The sequence below is a fragment of the Batrachochytrium dendrobatidis genome (genome assembly GCF_000203795.2).
Source record: "Batrachochytrium dendrobatidis JAM81 unplaced genomic scaffold BATDEscaffold_7, whole genome shotgun sequence".
In the NCBI taxonomy this organism is placed as follows: domain Eukaryota; kingdom Fungi; phylum Chytridiomycota; class Chytridiomycetes; order Rhizophydiales; genus Batrachochytrium; species Batrachochytrium dendrobatidis.
This window is the reverse complement of record NW_006281105.1, coordinates 669,648-686,955: the sequence shown is the minus strand read 5'-3', so window position 1 is coordinate 686,955 and position 17,308 is coordinate 669,648. Positions and strand designations below refer to the sequence as shown.

At 38.2% G+C, this 17,308-nt stretch overlaps 6 protein-coding genes across 6 annotated transcripts; 2 read left to right on the top strand and 4 right to left on the bottom strand.

Moving 5' to 3' along the window:
- Positions 1-2,670: 2,670 nt before the first annotated feature.
- Positions 2,671-4,164, bottom strand: BATDEDRAFT_89422 (uncharacterized protein; the record flags this gene model as incomplete). The annotated part of the gene is made up of 3 exons (XM_006679594.1): positions 2,671-3,066; positions 3,185-3,291; positions 3,420-4,164. 3 exons carry the CDS (start codon positions 4,162-4,164, stop codon positions 2,671-2,673), a joined length of 1,248 nt encoding a protein of 415 aa, XP_006679657.1.
- Positions 4,165-4,887: 723 nt separating this feature from the next.
- BATDEDRAFT_89288 (uncharacterized protein) lies at positions 4,888-6,062 on the top strand (the record flags this gene model as incomplete). The annotated part of the gene is made up of 2 exons (XM_006679666.1): positions 4,888-5,694; positions 5,775-6,062. 2 exons carry the CDS (start codon positions 4,888-4,890, stop codon positions 6,060-6,062), a joined length of 1,095 nt encoding a protein of 364 aa, XP_006679729.1.
- A 25-nt stretch (positions 6,063-6,087) lies between these two features.
- Positions 6,088-7,411, bottom strand: BATDEDRAFT_37037 (uncharacterized protein). Its single transcript, XM_006679536.1, has 5 exons — positions 7,326-7,411; positions 7,125-7,261; positions 6,948-7,013; positions 6,639-6,869; positions 6,088-6,552 (listed from the first exon to the last, which is right to left on the bottom strand). Exons 1-5 carry the CDS (start codon positions 7,402-7,404, stop codon positions 6,175-6,177), a joined length of 891 nt encoding a protein of 296 aa, XP_006679599.1. The 5' UTR covers positions 7,405-7,411; the 3' UTR covers positions 6,088-6,174.
- Positions 7,412-8,635: 1,224 nt separating this feature from the next.
- On the bottom strand, positions 8,636-10,646 carry BATDEDRAFT_25463 (uncharacterized protein; the record flags this gene model as incomplete). Its single annotated transcript, XM_006679396.1, has 2 exons — positions 8,636-10,330; positions 10,452-10,646. The coding sequence occupies 2 exons, from the start codon at positions 10,644-10,646 to the stop codon at positions 8,636-8,638; spliced, it is 1,890 nt and encodes a 629-aa protein (XP_006679459.1).
- A 1,283-nt stretch (positions 10,647-11,929) lies between these two features.
- BATDEDRAFT_25462 (uncharacterized protein) lies at positions 11,930-13,940 on the bottom strand (the record flags this gene model as incomplete). Its single annotated transcript, XM_006679395.1, has 2 exons — positions 11,930-13,624; positions 13,746-13,940. The coding sequence occupies 2 exons, from the start codon at positions 13,938-13,940 to the stop codon at positions 11,930-11,932; spliced, it is 1,890 nt and encodes a 629-aa protein (XP_006679458.1).
- Positions 13,941-15,216: 1,276 nt separating this feature from the next.
- Positions 15,217-16,568, top strand: BATDEDRAFT_25461 (uncharacterized protein; the record flags this gene model as incomplete). The annotated part of the gene is made up of 5 exons (XM_006679394.1): positions 15,217-15,292; positions 15,849-15,886; positions 15,982-16,048; positions 16,148-16,281; positions 16,353-16,568. 5 exons carry the CDS (start codon positions 15,217-15,219, stop codon positions 16,566-16,568), a joined length of 531 nt encoding a protein of 176 aa, XP_006679457.1.
- Positions 16,569-17,308: the final 740 nt, after the last annotated feature.

Genomic DNA, 17,308 nt, shown 5'->3' with positions numbered 1-17,308 from the left:
AAAATGATACTGTATTGGCGCAAAGTCTTCGCCATCAAAAAACTCTGCTTCGTCATACGATTCTTCAGATTCCGGCATTGCTTGAAATGTCAAATCAAGCCCAGCCTCGTTATCTGTCCATAGTATAATACCTGGATTTGACTCATCATTCACGGTACCCAATTCGTTCCCATCGATATAGTCATCTTCAAGTGTATGCAATGTGTGTGACTCGGAAAAGAAAAATGGATCATTGTTGAAATCGTATGATTGACGAATGCGACGATGTCTGGGGATATATCCGGGCTCAAGAATAGGAGCATCTCTTGAAAAACTATGAGAGTCTAGAGGAAAAAGTATTTCTTCAGATGCATTTTGAGCATATGTATGCAATAGCTGTGCTTCGGTGCCATTTAGTTCATCCAGTAGATTGCTATCAGCAGCTAGATTTGGCTCAGTCTCGCTATCTGACAAAAATTGATTCAAGCTGTGACTTGTTGGTTCATTTATGGTCTCAGTGGATGCAACTATACCATTGGATGTTTCGAAATGATTGGTTTGTCTTGTACTGCCGTCGTTCCATATTCTATATGAATCCGAAATTGTATCAAACTGTCGCATAAACTCTTCTCTTGCAGTCTGATGATCGCGCTGCATCTGTTCGAAACGATCATTAATCTCTTGCTCAACATCTAATTGACTGAACAGGGGCAAACCTAATTCTCCAAACATGCTTCTAGAAGTGCCAAAAGTTTCAGAATCAGGTGTTTTAGGTGTAGATGAGTCCCAAGTTAAATGATCGTTTGCATAAATGCAGTTGAAAGGTTGAGTTTCAAGATCAATTTCGATTATATTATCCAGGTTGGATTGATGCTGAATTGGCTCGTTGCTTTCAATATTATCGCGTGACTCCTGATTAGGAAACGCCGAAGTGATGGCACTATCATAGGATATAGCATACAATGCAGTAGCATTTATGAGATCTGATAATTGATCCATTTGGTGATGTATAGTCGTAATACGATCATGAGTAGAGGACTGTTGACATGATGGATCTGGTGAATTGATTGCAGACGTGAGTGATGCTGGAGGTGATTGTGGCTGATTTATCTGACTCGAGTAAGACTGTGTTGCTAGATTCATTTCTGCAGCAATATTTGGAGGAGTTGGAATAGCCATGGTTTCAGAACAAAGCGGCATGTCAACTCCACTCTTGACAGCTGCTGCTGGGTCAGATTCGGTTGCAGATTTTACCAAATCGTCAAACACACTAAACTCTTTTTTAAATGAATCAGGACCAGCTGGACTATTGCTTGAGTGTCTGCTACGTTGCGATCGCGTGGATAAGGTTTCATCAAATCTGCTTTGACTGTTCTTCCTATTGTGCTTGAGAGAATGGCTTGAATCTTTAATCATATCGCAAGGCATTGCTGATGGCTGATCCAAATCAATACCTTCAAAATCATAATGTTTATGATTCTCTTTGTTGCATGCTATATGAGCAGAATCTGTTGAAAAACTCGATGAATGCTGTGGGCAAGACGTGTAGTTTGGTTCCTTTGATATAGTGTGGGATGACTGTGTTTCTGATGCAGATGTGATGGCCTTTTCAACTTCTTGAAGTTCATTTTCTTTTAAAGCAGTTTGATTGGTTTGAACCAATGGTTCGGCTACTAGGTATTTTTGCTCTAGTTGCATTGAGATGGCTGGGCCGACATCAAAAATTGCTTGTGCCATCAATCGCTATCAAGGATAAAAGCTATCATATACAATTTGATGGGTTAGAATAAAACAGTATGAGCAGCACAGTTGATGCATTTTTATCAGAATCCATCCTAAATGGGTTTCCGTTTATTCAAATTGGCTTTGAATTTCAGGAAAGCTGATCAAATATTTACCTATTTGAATCAATAGCCCAAATCAGATACTGGATATAAGCGTTTTTTAAGTTGGACGGTCAATTGCAGCAGATAAATGTTGGGATCAAATTGATATTAAACTGAATGACAATTTTCTAATTCCAAGCCAAGTTAGTTTAAAAAAGTTAAATTGAAGCCAAGTGCTATTATTATGATTTAAACCCAGACTTGAATTTGAATGCGCGCCTTGAATGGATATGACCAATACGCCACATTATGGCGTCTTGGTCATGGAGTTTGATGTCAATAGGCATGAGAACAGGAGGGAAATATTTATTTGGTATATAGAAAACTCCACTTTCATGTTTTGGAAACATTCTGATGGTGTCAAGCAGACTGCTATTAAGCCTTTTAGAAACAACAGTTTTTGGTTTGTAAAATCTCACGATTGCGTTAGGTTAGCGTATACTATATAGGTAGAACACCGAAGCTCTCGTGTCACAAGACCAGCACAAGCTCAGCAAGCAACCGCTGTTAGGCCAAATGAGCGGCGTTGTCCTATATTTAATCGAGTGGGGCAGCAGGTCTTGTCAACAAGTCAGATTGTCGTGGCACAGGAGACGCGAGCGATAGATGCTCCTACCATTCAAATCAGTAAACAATCTACCAATATTTGCAAAACAACATCACCAAGAAAGCAACCCAGCCCTACACAAAAGTCTAAATGGATTTTATATAAATACTGTCTCAAAAGCATGACGCACTGATGGTGATTGCTGACAAATTTTCATTTATATTTCCATTCTTATATCCCTTGCGACAGCCGTAAAAGTTACTGCTTCCAGTTTCCTCGTGCAAACATTATGTGACTTTGGCGTTCTTTAGCATCAATATATGCTTGTCGTTGCAGATCCCATATGCCCATCGTCAGAGTAACAATATGAAATGCCATACAACAAAATCCAGTTGTGATGGATAATGGCCATGCAAAACAGTTGAGTGTAGGCGTATCTATCATGTATACATTTCCTGATCCGTTGGGAGCTGGAATAAATCGGTTTTCAGGACAGCGTGCGTAAGTGGCTAAACGTGCTGACGAGCCAAGCCACAAAAGGGAAAGAACTGCATCAATAGATACTTCCACTCCAGAAAATCGCCAGTGTCTATGTGGTGGAATACCAAGCGATCCTGGAAAAGCATATAGATACATACAGCAAAGCGACACAAACTAATGGTAAAAGTCATTTGGCAAAAAATCAAAAGGTAAATGATCCATCATTCAATACCAGTATCACAAGTCTATTGAATGTCGTAAAAATTATCAGTTGCTCCATTCACAATCTTACTAGAGCTGTAATAGAGGTAAAGCACATGACATTCAAACCAGAGTCACTTGCAGCTGCTGATCCATAATGATTCCAGGTAGCTGCAACAAACATTCCGGAAAAGGCACCTACACTCACATAATGGTGTTCAAGTTTGAAATAGACTTTTGGTTAGTTTACGTGAGCGTGCAGTATTTTAAAGCACATGATTTGATTATATCAAGTAGTTTGTGTAAAGCCATGTTTATGATCTTACTTGTAGCAAATGCAGACTGCAAAAATCTAAGTATGAATCTTTTTTCACAAATCGTGCTAAACAGACGAGGATACTCGACAGCCTTGGTGTAAACCAAAAAGTGATCAAAGCTATACACGTTGCTGCTGTCATCAACATATTTATTTTGACCCACGTTTTCATTGCTTTTGGTTTCTTTGGACGACGGCATACCTTTTAAAGTCGAATGACGAGTATCTGATTCGTGAGATTTACCAGATTCTATGTGTTGATTCATCACTTCAACACTTCCTTGATGTGAGCGTCGGTCAGACTTGAGCATATCGTGCATATCACCTTCTTTTTCTTCTACATTTAGATGATGGTGATGGTGATGGTGATGGCGTGCATCACTTTGGACTTTTCCTTCAACAGGCTGCATATTTACTGATTTCTTGATATCACCATCGTCCAGATTAGACCGCGCAATAGAAATAGATGGAATAGGCATATTTAGTCGTTTTTGCGGAGCTGGGTCAATTGATATATTTTCTGTTAATGAAGTAGAGCCATTGCGATTTATAGATGACTGGCTTGTGTCAATGTTGGAAGCAGGCTGCGGTGTGCTTGTATCAGACTCATTTACTGGATGATTTGAGAGCAATTGTGCTGGAGCAGTCCAAGAGGTAGATGATGAAGCCGAGTTTTCTTGTGTTGGGATTTCAAGAGCATCTGAACGAGTAGCCACATATCCTGGACCGACAAATGAGTCTCTGGAGTTTTCCATAGTTTTAGTTGATAAGAATGTCGATGCTGTCAATGTTTTTTAGGCAAGATGAAGTTGCTGACGCGATTTGAGAATGCCAGTATGATGACTAGCAAGGCTGAAATTGTTACTTTAGCATCATTTAAACCACACTATGGCTTCAAAGTTTATATCTAATGATAAAGGTATATTTTACGTGAAAATATTGGCTGTATTAACTGGATTCTAAATACTTTAATTACGTTCTAGTTTAGAGAGTAGTAAACGTAGTCTAATAACATGCATTTATCAGTGTCTTTTAGAAGCAAATACTGCTTTAAAAATTAGTTTATCGTACCAAATCTATACAAATGTTTAAAGAATTGGCTAGCTGCCATTTTACCATTGTCTGATGGTTATTTTTGAATTACAAGACAAGGTAGATTGACAATTATATTCAAGACTACTTTCCACAATTTTTATTTTATTCATAGAGCTTGAATCAATCATTTTAAAGCTATCGATTTTTTCAGATAGTTTTGCCGAATAGCCAGTGCATATGTGGTTCCAAATTTAGATTGAAAAGGTAGCGGCTAAACCATTTATTTCAATTAAGCATTACCGATGGTCAAAATCGATTGTCTGGAATGATGTGCTGGATGAAATGATCATTGACGGCCAGACAGTTGATTTTGACTAGATGCAATTTTTAATGCAAAAATAATATTTCAAAAAGTTTTTCAAGAATAAAGTGACAACAATTAAATGTCAGATAAACGAGTTGCGGATCGATCAGCGTCAGTTAGTATTGCAAAAAAGATTCGATTTGATGATGATGGAGATGTAGCCGAGGTCGCTGAAGTAGTTCCTGAATTCACTGTAGCAGCACCCATTCCTCGAATCAACGAGCCAGCTGCAGTACATCGTCATCAACTTGATGCAGAGCAGAGAAGTGAGTTGCAAAGAAAGCGTAAGGAGCAATGGCTACAGCGACAGGGGTTGCCGATTAGCGAAGAGAATGCATCGTCCACCAGTAAAGTCTCTATGACTCCACCAGCAGCCATGACAGTCCATCCTGAGCGACAAAATAGAGAAGATCAAATACTAGCAGAAAGCAGAGCGGCAGTAGCAGAAGCAGAAGCAGCCAAGGTAGCCAAGAGATTGCCTACGCCTAAAATGCCTGTTGAGATCCGTAAAGCCATGCAGAAACAGCGTCGAATCATGTCCAAGGCCAAATTGGAAGAGGAATTGCTAAATTTATCTGCCAATCCCAATCCGAGTATCGAGTCCAATGATTCTGCACCGACTTCTATTGAAACTGTTGCTCAAAAAACTGCTGATGAAAATGATACTGAGAATGCCAAACAAACTCTTGTTCCACCACCATCCAAGGCAACTAATAAAAAGGCTCGATCAAAGAAGGGCGGAAATGAACTCGATCATGAGCCAGATCTTAAAGCAAAACAGGCTGCTATGGACTATCTAGATCTATTCATCAACAATCGCAAACAATGGAAATTTCAAAAAGTGCGGCAGATATGGATTTTGAGAAATTTATATTACCAAGCCATGGTGAGTTTTGAAATCTGTTCATTTTTGGTTATAGTCAATGCGTTGATGTCGAGTATTAATTGCTGGCATACATGATTTAGGTGACCGAAAAACAGTTTAAAGATGCATTAAGTTATATGAAGGATATGGGTGCTCGTGCAAAGGAAGAAACCATTGTTGAGGCCAATACGATTCTAGAACAAGTTCGTAAAGCCAAAGAAGCCATAAAGACACAAGACGGAAAGACAGGAGATGATAATGACAAAGATTCGGAAATGGAGGACGGCGATGAAAAGGACTTGGACAAAAAGAAAGTGTTGAATGTCGCAGCAACGGAAACTATGTACAAGCGAGCAAAAAAAGTGATCAAAAAGATGCAAGAGAAATAAAATAGTCTATTCAATCTGCATTTAGAAATAAAATTGGTATAAAAACACTGACTGGTTTATTGGGCATATGTAAAGAGTTGAGGTTGATTCCCAGATATCTACACCAATTTCATCAGAGAGATCCGACAGGTACGCGAAGAGGATATCTCACCATCAACGTTTGATTGCTACCAGCAACAGCTTCAAATTTGCCAGCACGCATATTTACTTGGAGTGAGAAATGCAGCAGTTTTGGGGTAGACAAAGTGGCATCACGAGTGGTGCGCATCTGCACAAACTGAGACTTTTCAACAGACAGATTAACATGCTTATTGGCACTTTGCTGTTCTTTAATGGTAGTTTCCCAGCTTGCTTCGCGACCATTAGGATAGTCGTGGCCAATAAACACGCGTGTAGAAGGAGGAAGTGTCCAGTAGCGTTCTTGGATACTATTGTAGAGCTGTTCGGCACTTCCACCAGGAAAATCACATCTGGCAGTTCCGAGATCCGGCTGAAAGTTAAAAACAATCAAATCAATACAATTAAGAACATGAATGATTTAACTAGTCTTGCAAGAGTCTTGATATAATGGCTTACCATGAACAAACTGTCTCCAATAAAAACAGCATCCCCAATTTGGTATGCAGTATGATCAGGTGTATGGCCAGGAGTATGCAATGCCACAATATTCAAACTTCCCAGAGCAAGGGATTCTTTGTCTTTTATCAAATAATCAAACTGGCTACCATCCGTAGCAAAAGAATTGTCGAGATTGTAGAATTCTTTGAAAGTAGTTTGCACTTGAGTGATACCAACACCAATACAGACCTGAGCCAAAATAGTGAGTAATTATGATTGCTAAACAAAAGTTGAAGCATCATGTTTGTAGAGTCAAGATTAACTTACAGGAGGGTGAGATGCAAGACGCTTTTTGAGATACTGAGAACTAGTCAAATGATCTGCATGAGCATGCTAGATATTGTTATGTCGTATATTATATAAAACTGATTAACTACAGTGATCAGAGCATTGCTCGACAATAAACTCAAGGGGTCATAAAGTCATATCTCAATGCAAACCTACAGTTTCCAAGATGTAAATAACATCAAGGTTGTTGGATTTAACAAAGGCAAGCAACTCATCGGCATGTTCAAAAGTAACATTGCCATTAATCAGACTAAAGTCCATAACAGGATCAATGATAGCAGCCTTGCTGGTATCTATAGATCATTAATAGTTAAACCTACTGAAAGTATCAAACATTAATTTTAAACACACACAAACCTTTATCCCAAACAATATACTGGCAAGTGTTTGTGGCATTTGAGTCAAAGAAGCATTTGACTTGAGTAGGAGTCTGCATGTTTTTGGTAGTGATGGATGGAATCTTGCAATGAATTGCATTTGAATGAAATCTGTGTGCAATCACACGTGACAAGCATGATGCTGTGAAGTTGGAGGAAAGTGTCTTGCCGAGTTTGATTGAAGCTCTACTGTATAACTGCACTCCAATATTAAAGATTGTCCTTCTTACTGGCATTTTAAAATGCAATATATTTTACGCTACAACAGATAAAATTGTTTGTAATTCAGCCAATCAATTCCATATTTCTGAATTTCATTTGTCTGATCACATGACTTGTTAAGCAGTCATCCACATAAGGGAGCATCAAAAAGGCTAAAATGCATAATAAACAGTCTCATGTTGAATTAGTGCCAATTTACTGAACAAGATTGTATTCTTGAAACCATTGTTCACAAACAGTTTATGCTGGTTTATCATCCAAATATGTCCTTTTACGTATGAATATCTATCTTTTATAATAGATTGTCATCAAATGATTGATTGATGGTTTAACAACCCTGTGGTCATCAACACTTGAATGACGAGACGTTCCAAACGCAAATACCAGTCAACAATGTCAATGATCTTGATGATAATATTACGACAAAAACCAACTCTTGAGTCGGACAGATTGGCAACAATGAATATGTTCAGAATTTTATTGACACTATCCAAACAAATGTTGGATTACAATGTATGAATCTGATGATCGCACAATGTATGATTCCATAAACTCAAAAATGCAGGGTGTAACACACCAGTTTAAAACTATAGTTTGGTTGTGTATCCTATAATGGTCGGTGTGTTTAAAAACTGATCAAGTTGTCAAGACTTTCTAAACAATGACATGCAACATTCCAAAACACGCATATTATTCTAGACAGTATTCCATTCCACAAAACAACTATTTGATCAGATATGGTTTACCAACCATTCAACAAACGGCGCGCAGATTGGAGCTACATTACACTACTCTATATTGTCGATTTTTAACCCAGCATAAATGACTCGAGTATAGTAAAGAATGAGGTTGTGTGTCAATCAATTCCAGACACCAACGAGTTGAGGACGTCTATCCAAGTCAATATGTACTGGAAAAACAACACATACTAAACTATTGTTTATTTCAAAGAGTCAATCACTGCAAGATATGGTCTATTTTACGTGAATACGGCAGTGAATAGTTGAAGTAACGTAAACTCGTCGATTTATAGTAGTCAACTGCTTTATTACAGAATTCCCAAAGATTTCAAAATGTTTTGGCTGGTCTTTTGTCAGCTTTAATCAAATAATTACCAATATAATTGTACTGCGAATTAATCGTTCCGCCAGAAAGAATATCTTCCAACCGTGGTCGAATTACAACATTAGATACGATGCCAATATCTTCAATCGGATGTTCTTTATGATTGACATTACGGACAAATGCCCGATGACCTACAGCCATTTTGTTGTAAAATATTTCCTTGGTATCAGATGTCAACTCTTTTTTGAATGGCATTGGTTTAAAGTCTGTCGGATCATAAAAGATAAGTTCTGGATCTAGATCCCAAACGTTTGCACCAGCACCTGCCGTTGTGACATCTTCACCAAACACTGTTCCGATTCCAAATGACTGCACGGATTCTGTCATGACTTCACATGCAGAAACGCAATTACCATTGGTAAATACACCCATTGGTTTATCATAGATCGGATTGTAAGTTCCTAATTCCTTTGGATCTACAATATAATGCAATACTGAATACTTGCTCCCAGCTGGTGTTTTGGACCAAGCATCACAAGACGTTTCCAATCCCTTGGGTGAATTTGCAAACATATTGGATGTGACCTTGTTTATGAGATATTTCACTTGAAATGGTTCAAGCTTGCTCTTGAATAGCTGTGGAATGGCATTTGCAAAAATTGGACATCCACCACCACCTTCACGAACATCGATCAAAATAGAATTGGTGTTTTTGAGCACTGTCTTCAATAGTCTTGTCACTTCAAGAATGGCTTCAAGAGTATTTTGCGTGTTTGTTGTGCGGGATGTGCAGCTGAACGATGCCAGTCTGATTATTCCCATGTTTTGATCGTTGGGTCTCCAAATTGTCCAAGATAGTTCGAGTATACTCGTTTGATAAAATGAAATCCGTAAATCACGTTTTGACAATCGTCCTGTGTCTTGATATTGACTGTTTTGATCCCGCTTTCGAATATGGCGAGGAGTGACCAATGACGTGGTAGATTGGGAACTTGTGGTACGATCATCGACTGTTGTAGTTGACAAGGCATGACTATTGGATTTTACAGCAACTGTATTTTTTAGAGGTATACTGAGAACCACGCCTGTCAAATGTTTGTAAAGTTTACTAGAGTACTTCCAGCAGCTATATCGATGCTTAGACATGTGTAGTGCATCAACTTCGTATATGATACCGTTACGAGATTTGAGTTTAAGCTTGATAGAGTCTTCACTAGGAAGTGGGGTACGATACCCATATCTGAAGGTCAAGTATTCTAATGCTAGACGCTGACTATGAGACTCGGTAGACCCACCAATGACATTTCGGTGCTTTTCTTTCCACTGGTAAAAAGTGAGGCCGTTAATACTGACAAGTTGATCTCCAACTCTAATTTGGCTATAAGCAGTATTACGTAGTAGGTCAAATATTTCATCATCTACGGGTCGGGCGATGACGATTGTTGGGTCTTGGATCATATCGCCTGGACCATCAATAAATTGAAAAAAGATTCCCGTGGTAACGAAAAAACAACTATACGGACCAGCTAATTTCATGAAAGTATGTGCGTCGCGAGTTCGAGTGAATGCATCCAGTAACCCAAGCTGGATCTGTTCATCAGTAAGGGTTTCGATATTGTTTCGGATATGCTCGAGAGCAGGATATGGATTTGCCTCTTGGCCATGATGTTTCATTTTTGATTCAAAATTGACCCATGCCTGGACATGTTGAATCATTGGAATTCGATTGTAATATATTGGTTAGTTAATAATATGCTGCGATATATTGTGTTGGTTATGGTATCAGATTGTGATGGAAATGACAACTTGCCTTGAATACATTTTCGGCATTTGACACTAGAACATTTCGCTGCTCAAGAGTATATGGGAAAAAGGTAAACAATCCAGCATCGCGATAAAGGTTGATGAGTCTATACTTGGACCAAGCATGTTCAACAAAAGCAGGTTGTTCTGTAGGAATCTGAGCATTGATGCAAGATGCAGCAGCTAAAACTGCTACCAAAAAAATAATCATTTGAGGAATTATGGAATGCGAGGTATGATCAGTCAGTTTGTATAACTCGCAATCGATGCAGCTGGTATTAAGTTGATGGAACGCTATTGTTCAAAATATGTATTTTCAATATCTTTAGTCGCCCTTCAGCTTATCCATCCTTTTCATCCAGACTATTTTCAGCAATCCTTTTAATTGGTCCTCCCTATTCTAGCACCATGTCACAAACGCTTGATACTGTTTCTATAGTGCCACGCTAACTTGTGCCATAATAGATAGATGCATAAATCATTCATGCTTAGCAGCCGTCCCTTAACAACTGTCGTTTTGTAAGCATATAGCTTCAACGACTTGGTGATGTGCTGTATCCACATAAGGGAGCATCAAAAAGGCTAAAATGCATAATAAACAGTCTCATGTTGAATTATTGCCAATTTATTGAACAAGATTGTATTCTTGAAACCATTGTTCACAAACAGTTTATGCTGGTTCATCATCCAAATATGTCCTTTTACGTATAAATATCTATCTTTTATAATAGATTGTCATCAAATGATTGATTGATGGTTTAACAACCCTGTGGTCATCAACACTTGAATGACGAGACGTTTCAAACACAAATACCAGTCAACAATGTCAGTGATCTTGATGATAATATTACGTACAAAAACCAACTCTTGAGTCGGACAGATTGGCAACAATGAATATGTTCAGAATTTTATTGACACTATCCAAACAAATGTTGGATTGCAATGTATGAATCTGATGATCGCACAATGTATGATTCCATAAACTCAAAAATGCAAGGTGTAACACACCAGTTTAAAACTATAGTTTGGTTGTGTATCCTATGATGGTCGGTGTGTTTAAAAACTGATCAAGTTGTCAAGACTTTCTAAACAATGACATGCAACATTCCAAAACACGCATATTATTCTAGACAGTATTCCATTCCACAAAACAACTATTTGATCAGATATGGTTTACCAACCATTCAACAAACGGCGCGCAGATTGGAGCTACACTACACTACTCTATATTGTCGATTTTTAACCCAGCATAAATGACTCGAGTATAGTAAAGAATGAGGTTGTGTCAATCAATTCCAGACACCAACGAGTTGAGGACGTCTATCCAAGTCAATATGTACTGGAAAAACAACACATACTAAACTATTGTTTATTTCATAGTCGATCACTGCAAGATATGGTCTATTTTACGTGAATACGGCAGTGAATAGTTGAAGTGACGTAAACTCGTCGATTTATAGTAGTCAACTGCTTTATTACAGAATTCCAAAAATTTCAAAATGTTTTGGCTGGTCTTTTGTCAGCTTTAATCAAATAATTACCAATAAAATCGTACTGCGAATTAATCGTTCCGCCAGAAAGAATATCTTCCAACCGTGGTCGAATTACAACGTCAGATACGATGCCAATATCTTCAATCGGATGTTCTTTATGATTGACATTACGGACAAATGCCCGATGACCTACAGCCATTTTGTTGTAAAATATTTCCTTGGTATCAGATGTCAACTCTTTTTTGAATGGCATTGGTTTAAAGTCTGTCGGATCATAAAAGATAAGTTCTGGATCTAGATCCCAAACGTTTGCACCAGCACCTGCCGTTGTGACATCCTCACCAAACACTGTTCCGATTCCAAATGACTGCACGGATTCTGTCATGACTTCACATGCAGAAACGCAATTACCATTGGTAAATACACCCATTGGTTTATCATAAATCGGATTGTAAGTTCCTAATTCCTTTGGATCTACAATATAATGCAATACTGAATACTTGCTCCCAGCTGGTGTTTTGGACCAAGCATCACAAGACGTTTCCAATCCCTCGTGTGAATTTGAAAACATATTGGATGTGACCTTGTTTATGAGATATTTCACTTTTAGTGGCTCAATATCACTCTTGAAAAACTGTAGAATGACATTTGCAAAAATTGGACATCCACCAGCACCTTCACGAACATCGATCAAAATAGAATTGGTGTCTTTGAGCACTGTCTTCAATAGTCTTTCCACTTCAAGAATGGCTTCAAGAGTATTTTGCGTGTTTGTTGTGCGGGACGTGCACCTGAACGATGCCAGTCTGATTATTCCCATGTTTTGATCGTTGGGTCTCCAAATTGTCCAAGATAGTTCGAGTATACTCGTTTGATAAAATGAAATCCGTAAATCACGTTTTGACAATCGTCCTGTGTCTTGATATTGACTGATTTGATCCCGTTTTCGAATATGGCGAGGAGTGACCAATGACTTGGTAGATTGGGAACTTGTGGTAAGATCATCGACTGTTGTAGTTGACAAGGCATGACTATTGGCTCTCACAGCAACTGTATTTTTTAGAGGTATACTGAGAACCACGCCTGTCAAATGTTTGTAAAGTTTACTGGAGTACTTCCAGCAGCTATATCGATGCTTAGACATGTGTAGCGCATCAACTTCGTATATGATACCGTTACGAGATTTGAGTTTAAGCTTGATAGAGTCTTCACTAGGAAGTGGGGTACGATACCCATATCTGAAGGTCAAGTATTCTAATGCTAGACGCTGACTATGAGACTCGGTAGACCCACCAATGACATTTCGGTGCTTTTCTTTCCACTGGTAAAAAGTGAGGCCGTTAATGCTAAGAAGTTGATCTCCAACTCTAATTCGACTATAAGCAGTATTACGTAGTAGGTCAAATATTTCATCATCTACGGGTCGGGCGATGACGATTGTTGGGTCTTGGATCATATCTCCTGGACCATCAATAAATTGAAAAAAGATTCCCGTGGTAACGAAAAAGCAACTATACGGACCAGCTAATTTCATGAAAGTATGTGCATCGCGAGTTCGAGTGAATGCATCCAGTAACCCAAGCTGGATCTGTTCATCAGTAAGGGTTTCGATATTGTTTCGGATATGCTCGAGAGCAGGATACGGATTTGCCTCTTGGCCATGATGTTTCATTTTTGATTCAAAATTGACCCATGCCTGGACATGTTGAATCATTGGAATTCGATTGTAATATATTGGTTAGTTAATAATATGCTGCAATATATTGTGTTGGTTATGGTATCAGATTGTGATGGAAATGACAACTTGCCTTGAATACATTTTCGGCATTTGACACTAGAACATTTCGCTGTTCAAGAGTATATGGGAAAAAGGTAAACAATCCAGCATCGCGATAAAGGTTGATGAGTCTATACTTGGACCAAGCATGTTCAACAAAAGCAGGTTGTTCTGTAGGAATCTGAGCATTGATGCAAGATGCAGCAGCTAAAACTGCTACCAAAAAAACAATCATTTGAGGAATTATGGAATGCGAGGTATGATCAGTCAGTTTGTATAACTCGCAATCGATGATGCAGCTGGTATTAAGTTGATGGAACGCTATTGTTCAAAATATGTATTTTCAATACCTTTAGTCGCCCTTCAGTTTATCCATCCAGACTATTTTCAGCAATCCTTTTAATTGGTCCTCCCTATTCTAGCACCATGTCACAAACGCTTGATACTGTTTCTACAGTGCTGCGCTGGCTTGTGCCATAATAGATAGATGCATAAATCATTCATGCTTAGCAGCCGTCTTCTATCAACGGTCGTTTTGTAAGCATATAGCTTTAACGACTTGGTGATGTGCTGTATCCACATAAGGGAGCATCAAAAAGGCTAAAATGCATAATAAACAGTCTCATGTTGAATTAGTGCCAATTTATTGAACAAGATTGTATTCTTGAAACCATTGTTCACAAACAGTTTATGCTGGTTCATCATCCAAATATGTCCTTTTACGTATAAATATCTATCTTTTATAATAGATTGTCATCAAATGATTGATTGATGGTTTAACAACCCTGTGGTCAACACTTGAATGACGAGACGTTCCAAACGCAAATACCAGTCAACAATGTCAGTGATCTTGATGATAATATTACGTACAAAAACCAACTCTTGAGTCGGACAGATTGGCAACAATGAATATGTTCAGAATTTTATTGACACTATCCAAACAAATGTTGGATTGCAATGTATGAATCTGATGATCGCACAATGTATGATTCCATAAACTCAAAAATGCAGGGTGTAACACACCAGTTTAAAACTATAGTTTGGTTGTGTATCCTATGATGGTCGGTGTGTTTAAAAACTGATCAAGTTGTCAAGACTTTCTAAACAATGACATGCAACATTCCAAAACACGCATGTTATTCTAGACAGTATTCCATTCCACAAAACAGCTATTTGATCAGATATGGTTTACCAAGCATTCAACAAACGGCGCGCAGATTGGAGCTACATTACACTACTCTATATTGTCGATTTTTAACCCAGCATAAATGACTCGAGTATAGTAAAGAATGAGGTTGTGTCAATCAATTCCAGACACCAACGAGTTGAGGACGTCTATCCAAGTCAATATGTACTGGAAAAACAACACATACTAAACTATTGTTTATTTCATAGTCAATCACTGCAAGATATGGTCTATCTTACGTGAATACGGCTTTGATTTGATGATTCAAGCACTGAATTTGAATTCATTCCATCTTAACCCTAACCTTCAATTATCCGAATTCATCATGTCTGATATCACACACCTCAAAGCTATGATCCGTTCTACTCCCGACTTTCCAAAAGAGGGAATCTTGTTTCAAGGTAGGTTTTTATATGGGTATTGGTATCATATTCAGTTTTCTATTCTACTTGTGCTGTTATCCTTGCTACAATTAAACCGTTTACAGCCGCACTCATGTAAAATGGAGCTTGCATTTATCTTGCAGTCACTGCCTCTTGCTTTGAGATATACAATGATTAGATATTTGCTGCGTTTCCATTAAAAGCTGACTGTCCAATCCAATAAACACAATGCCCATCATATGATGCTCACAATCAAACTATAGTTTTGATCGGATATTCTTTTTTTGACCTCCCTTTTCCTTTCTTGGATAATTATGCATTGCACGATCGTCAAGTTTGGACCCAAACTCATCTATTGCAATACATATATTTGACCTACTGCTACCAATCCAACTCTACAACTCTTTGTCGTATCCTTAAAATTTTGGATATGTTCGCGCTCTAGCTCAAGAAAACAAAGAATGCATATCAGCAATGCAGTTGTTGTTTTCATGCCAATCACCGATTGTGTTTTATTCTACGTGAATACAATTGTAATAAATCAATAATGAAGGTTCTAACATGCCATCAATAGATATCTTCCCCATTTTTGAGGATCCCAAGGCTACCGAGGTTTGTATTGGTATTTTTTCAACGCACTCCAATCATTGAATCAACAATTGTTTATATACTAATTTTTACCGCCGAGTTAATTCTGTTGAAATCAGACTTTAGTGAACCACATTGTTCAAAAAATCAGCTCCTCAACCCCTTCCAAGGTGGATGTTGTTGTTGGTAAGTTGCTTAAACATTCGTTTTAATGCTGTGGTTCAATCAAGTTTAAAATGATTTCAAACTCATCGACTATGCTTATACATTTTAAATGCACATTAGGTCTGGACTCTCGAGGATTTTTACTTGGCCCATGGGTTGCAAACAAGCTTGGTGCTGCATTTGTTCCTGTTCGCAAGGCTGGAAAACTTCCTCCTCCCTGCCATAAAGTTGCATACGTTAAAGAATATGGAACTGTGAGTTGCATTGATTTCATTGCTACGATCTTGTTTAAGATCTTGCTAACATGAAAATTGGATTGTTTTAGGATTATTTTGAGATCAGCAAAACTGCCATTAAGCCCGGCCAAAATGTTGTGGTGATTGACGATCTTATCGCTACCGGTGGCAGTGCTAAAGGCGCTGGCGATCTTATTAAGCTCTGTAAAGGAAATACTGTTCAATATGTATTTTGTGTAGAGATTGAGTTTCTCAAAGGAAAAGACTGCCTTGATGCTCCAACTATCTCTGTGTTCCAATACTAGTTTTTTGCCTTCTTTTATTGATTACTTTTAGGTGTGCGATTGGATATATTTGATGGCTTATTAAAGGATTAAACAAATATTTGATTGTCGAAATAATGTATTTGTTTCAAGGCAGAAAGGATCACAATTTTAAACTAATCAGTCAGTGTTGCAAAGATCTATTGTGCATTTAGACCTATATATTTATAGTATGATTTAGATGGTTTGGAAATCACAGCATGCCAATTAAATCACAAATGTCAAGTATTTCATTTCAAAAACAGCCATACCCGACCTAAACTTCTATCCGTCTCCGAAGTTCAACAACATGCAAATTCTCAATCAACAATCCATAAATCTGCATGGCATTAGAACCCGTTGTACTTGCATCGGCAATATCAGCGTCGACAATCCCCACTGTGACAGGAATTTCATACGCTGGCAATGTCGGATCAATATTTGGATTTGATGCGCCGGCATGCGCAAACAGCTCTTCCAACACCAACAGCCCAAATGATCTTGATGCTAAAAACGAAGGAATTGTAATCGAACTTTTGCCATTGACTTGCTTCAAATGTCCTGATGGCATCATTCTCACCAAACTATCTGTTTCAGAGATCACAATAACGCCCAAAACACCTGCGAGTTGCAAATGATACACCTTGACATCAAAACTGCATTTTCCGCGCATCACGAGAACTATTTTCCCTGTGATATATAACTGCTGATTGGGCATGAGTGGCTTACACGCTCTTTCGATA

Bases quoted from the DNA above. Each gene is read 5' to 3' on its own strand.
- BATDEDRAFT_37037 (XM_006679536.1), bottom strand. From the start codon at position 7,404: ATGCAGACTCCTACTCAAGTCAAATGCTTCTTTGACTCAAATGCCACA. The intron at 7,262-7,325 runs GTTTGTGTGTGT...AATGATCTATAG, and splicing joins GTATATTGTTTGGGATAAAG to ATACCAGCAAGGCTGCTATC. The intron at 6,870-6,947 runs GTAAGTTAATCT...ATTTTGGCTCAG, and splicing joins GTCTTGCATCTCACCCTCCT to GTCTGTATTGGTGTTGGTAT.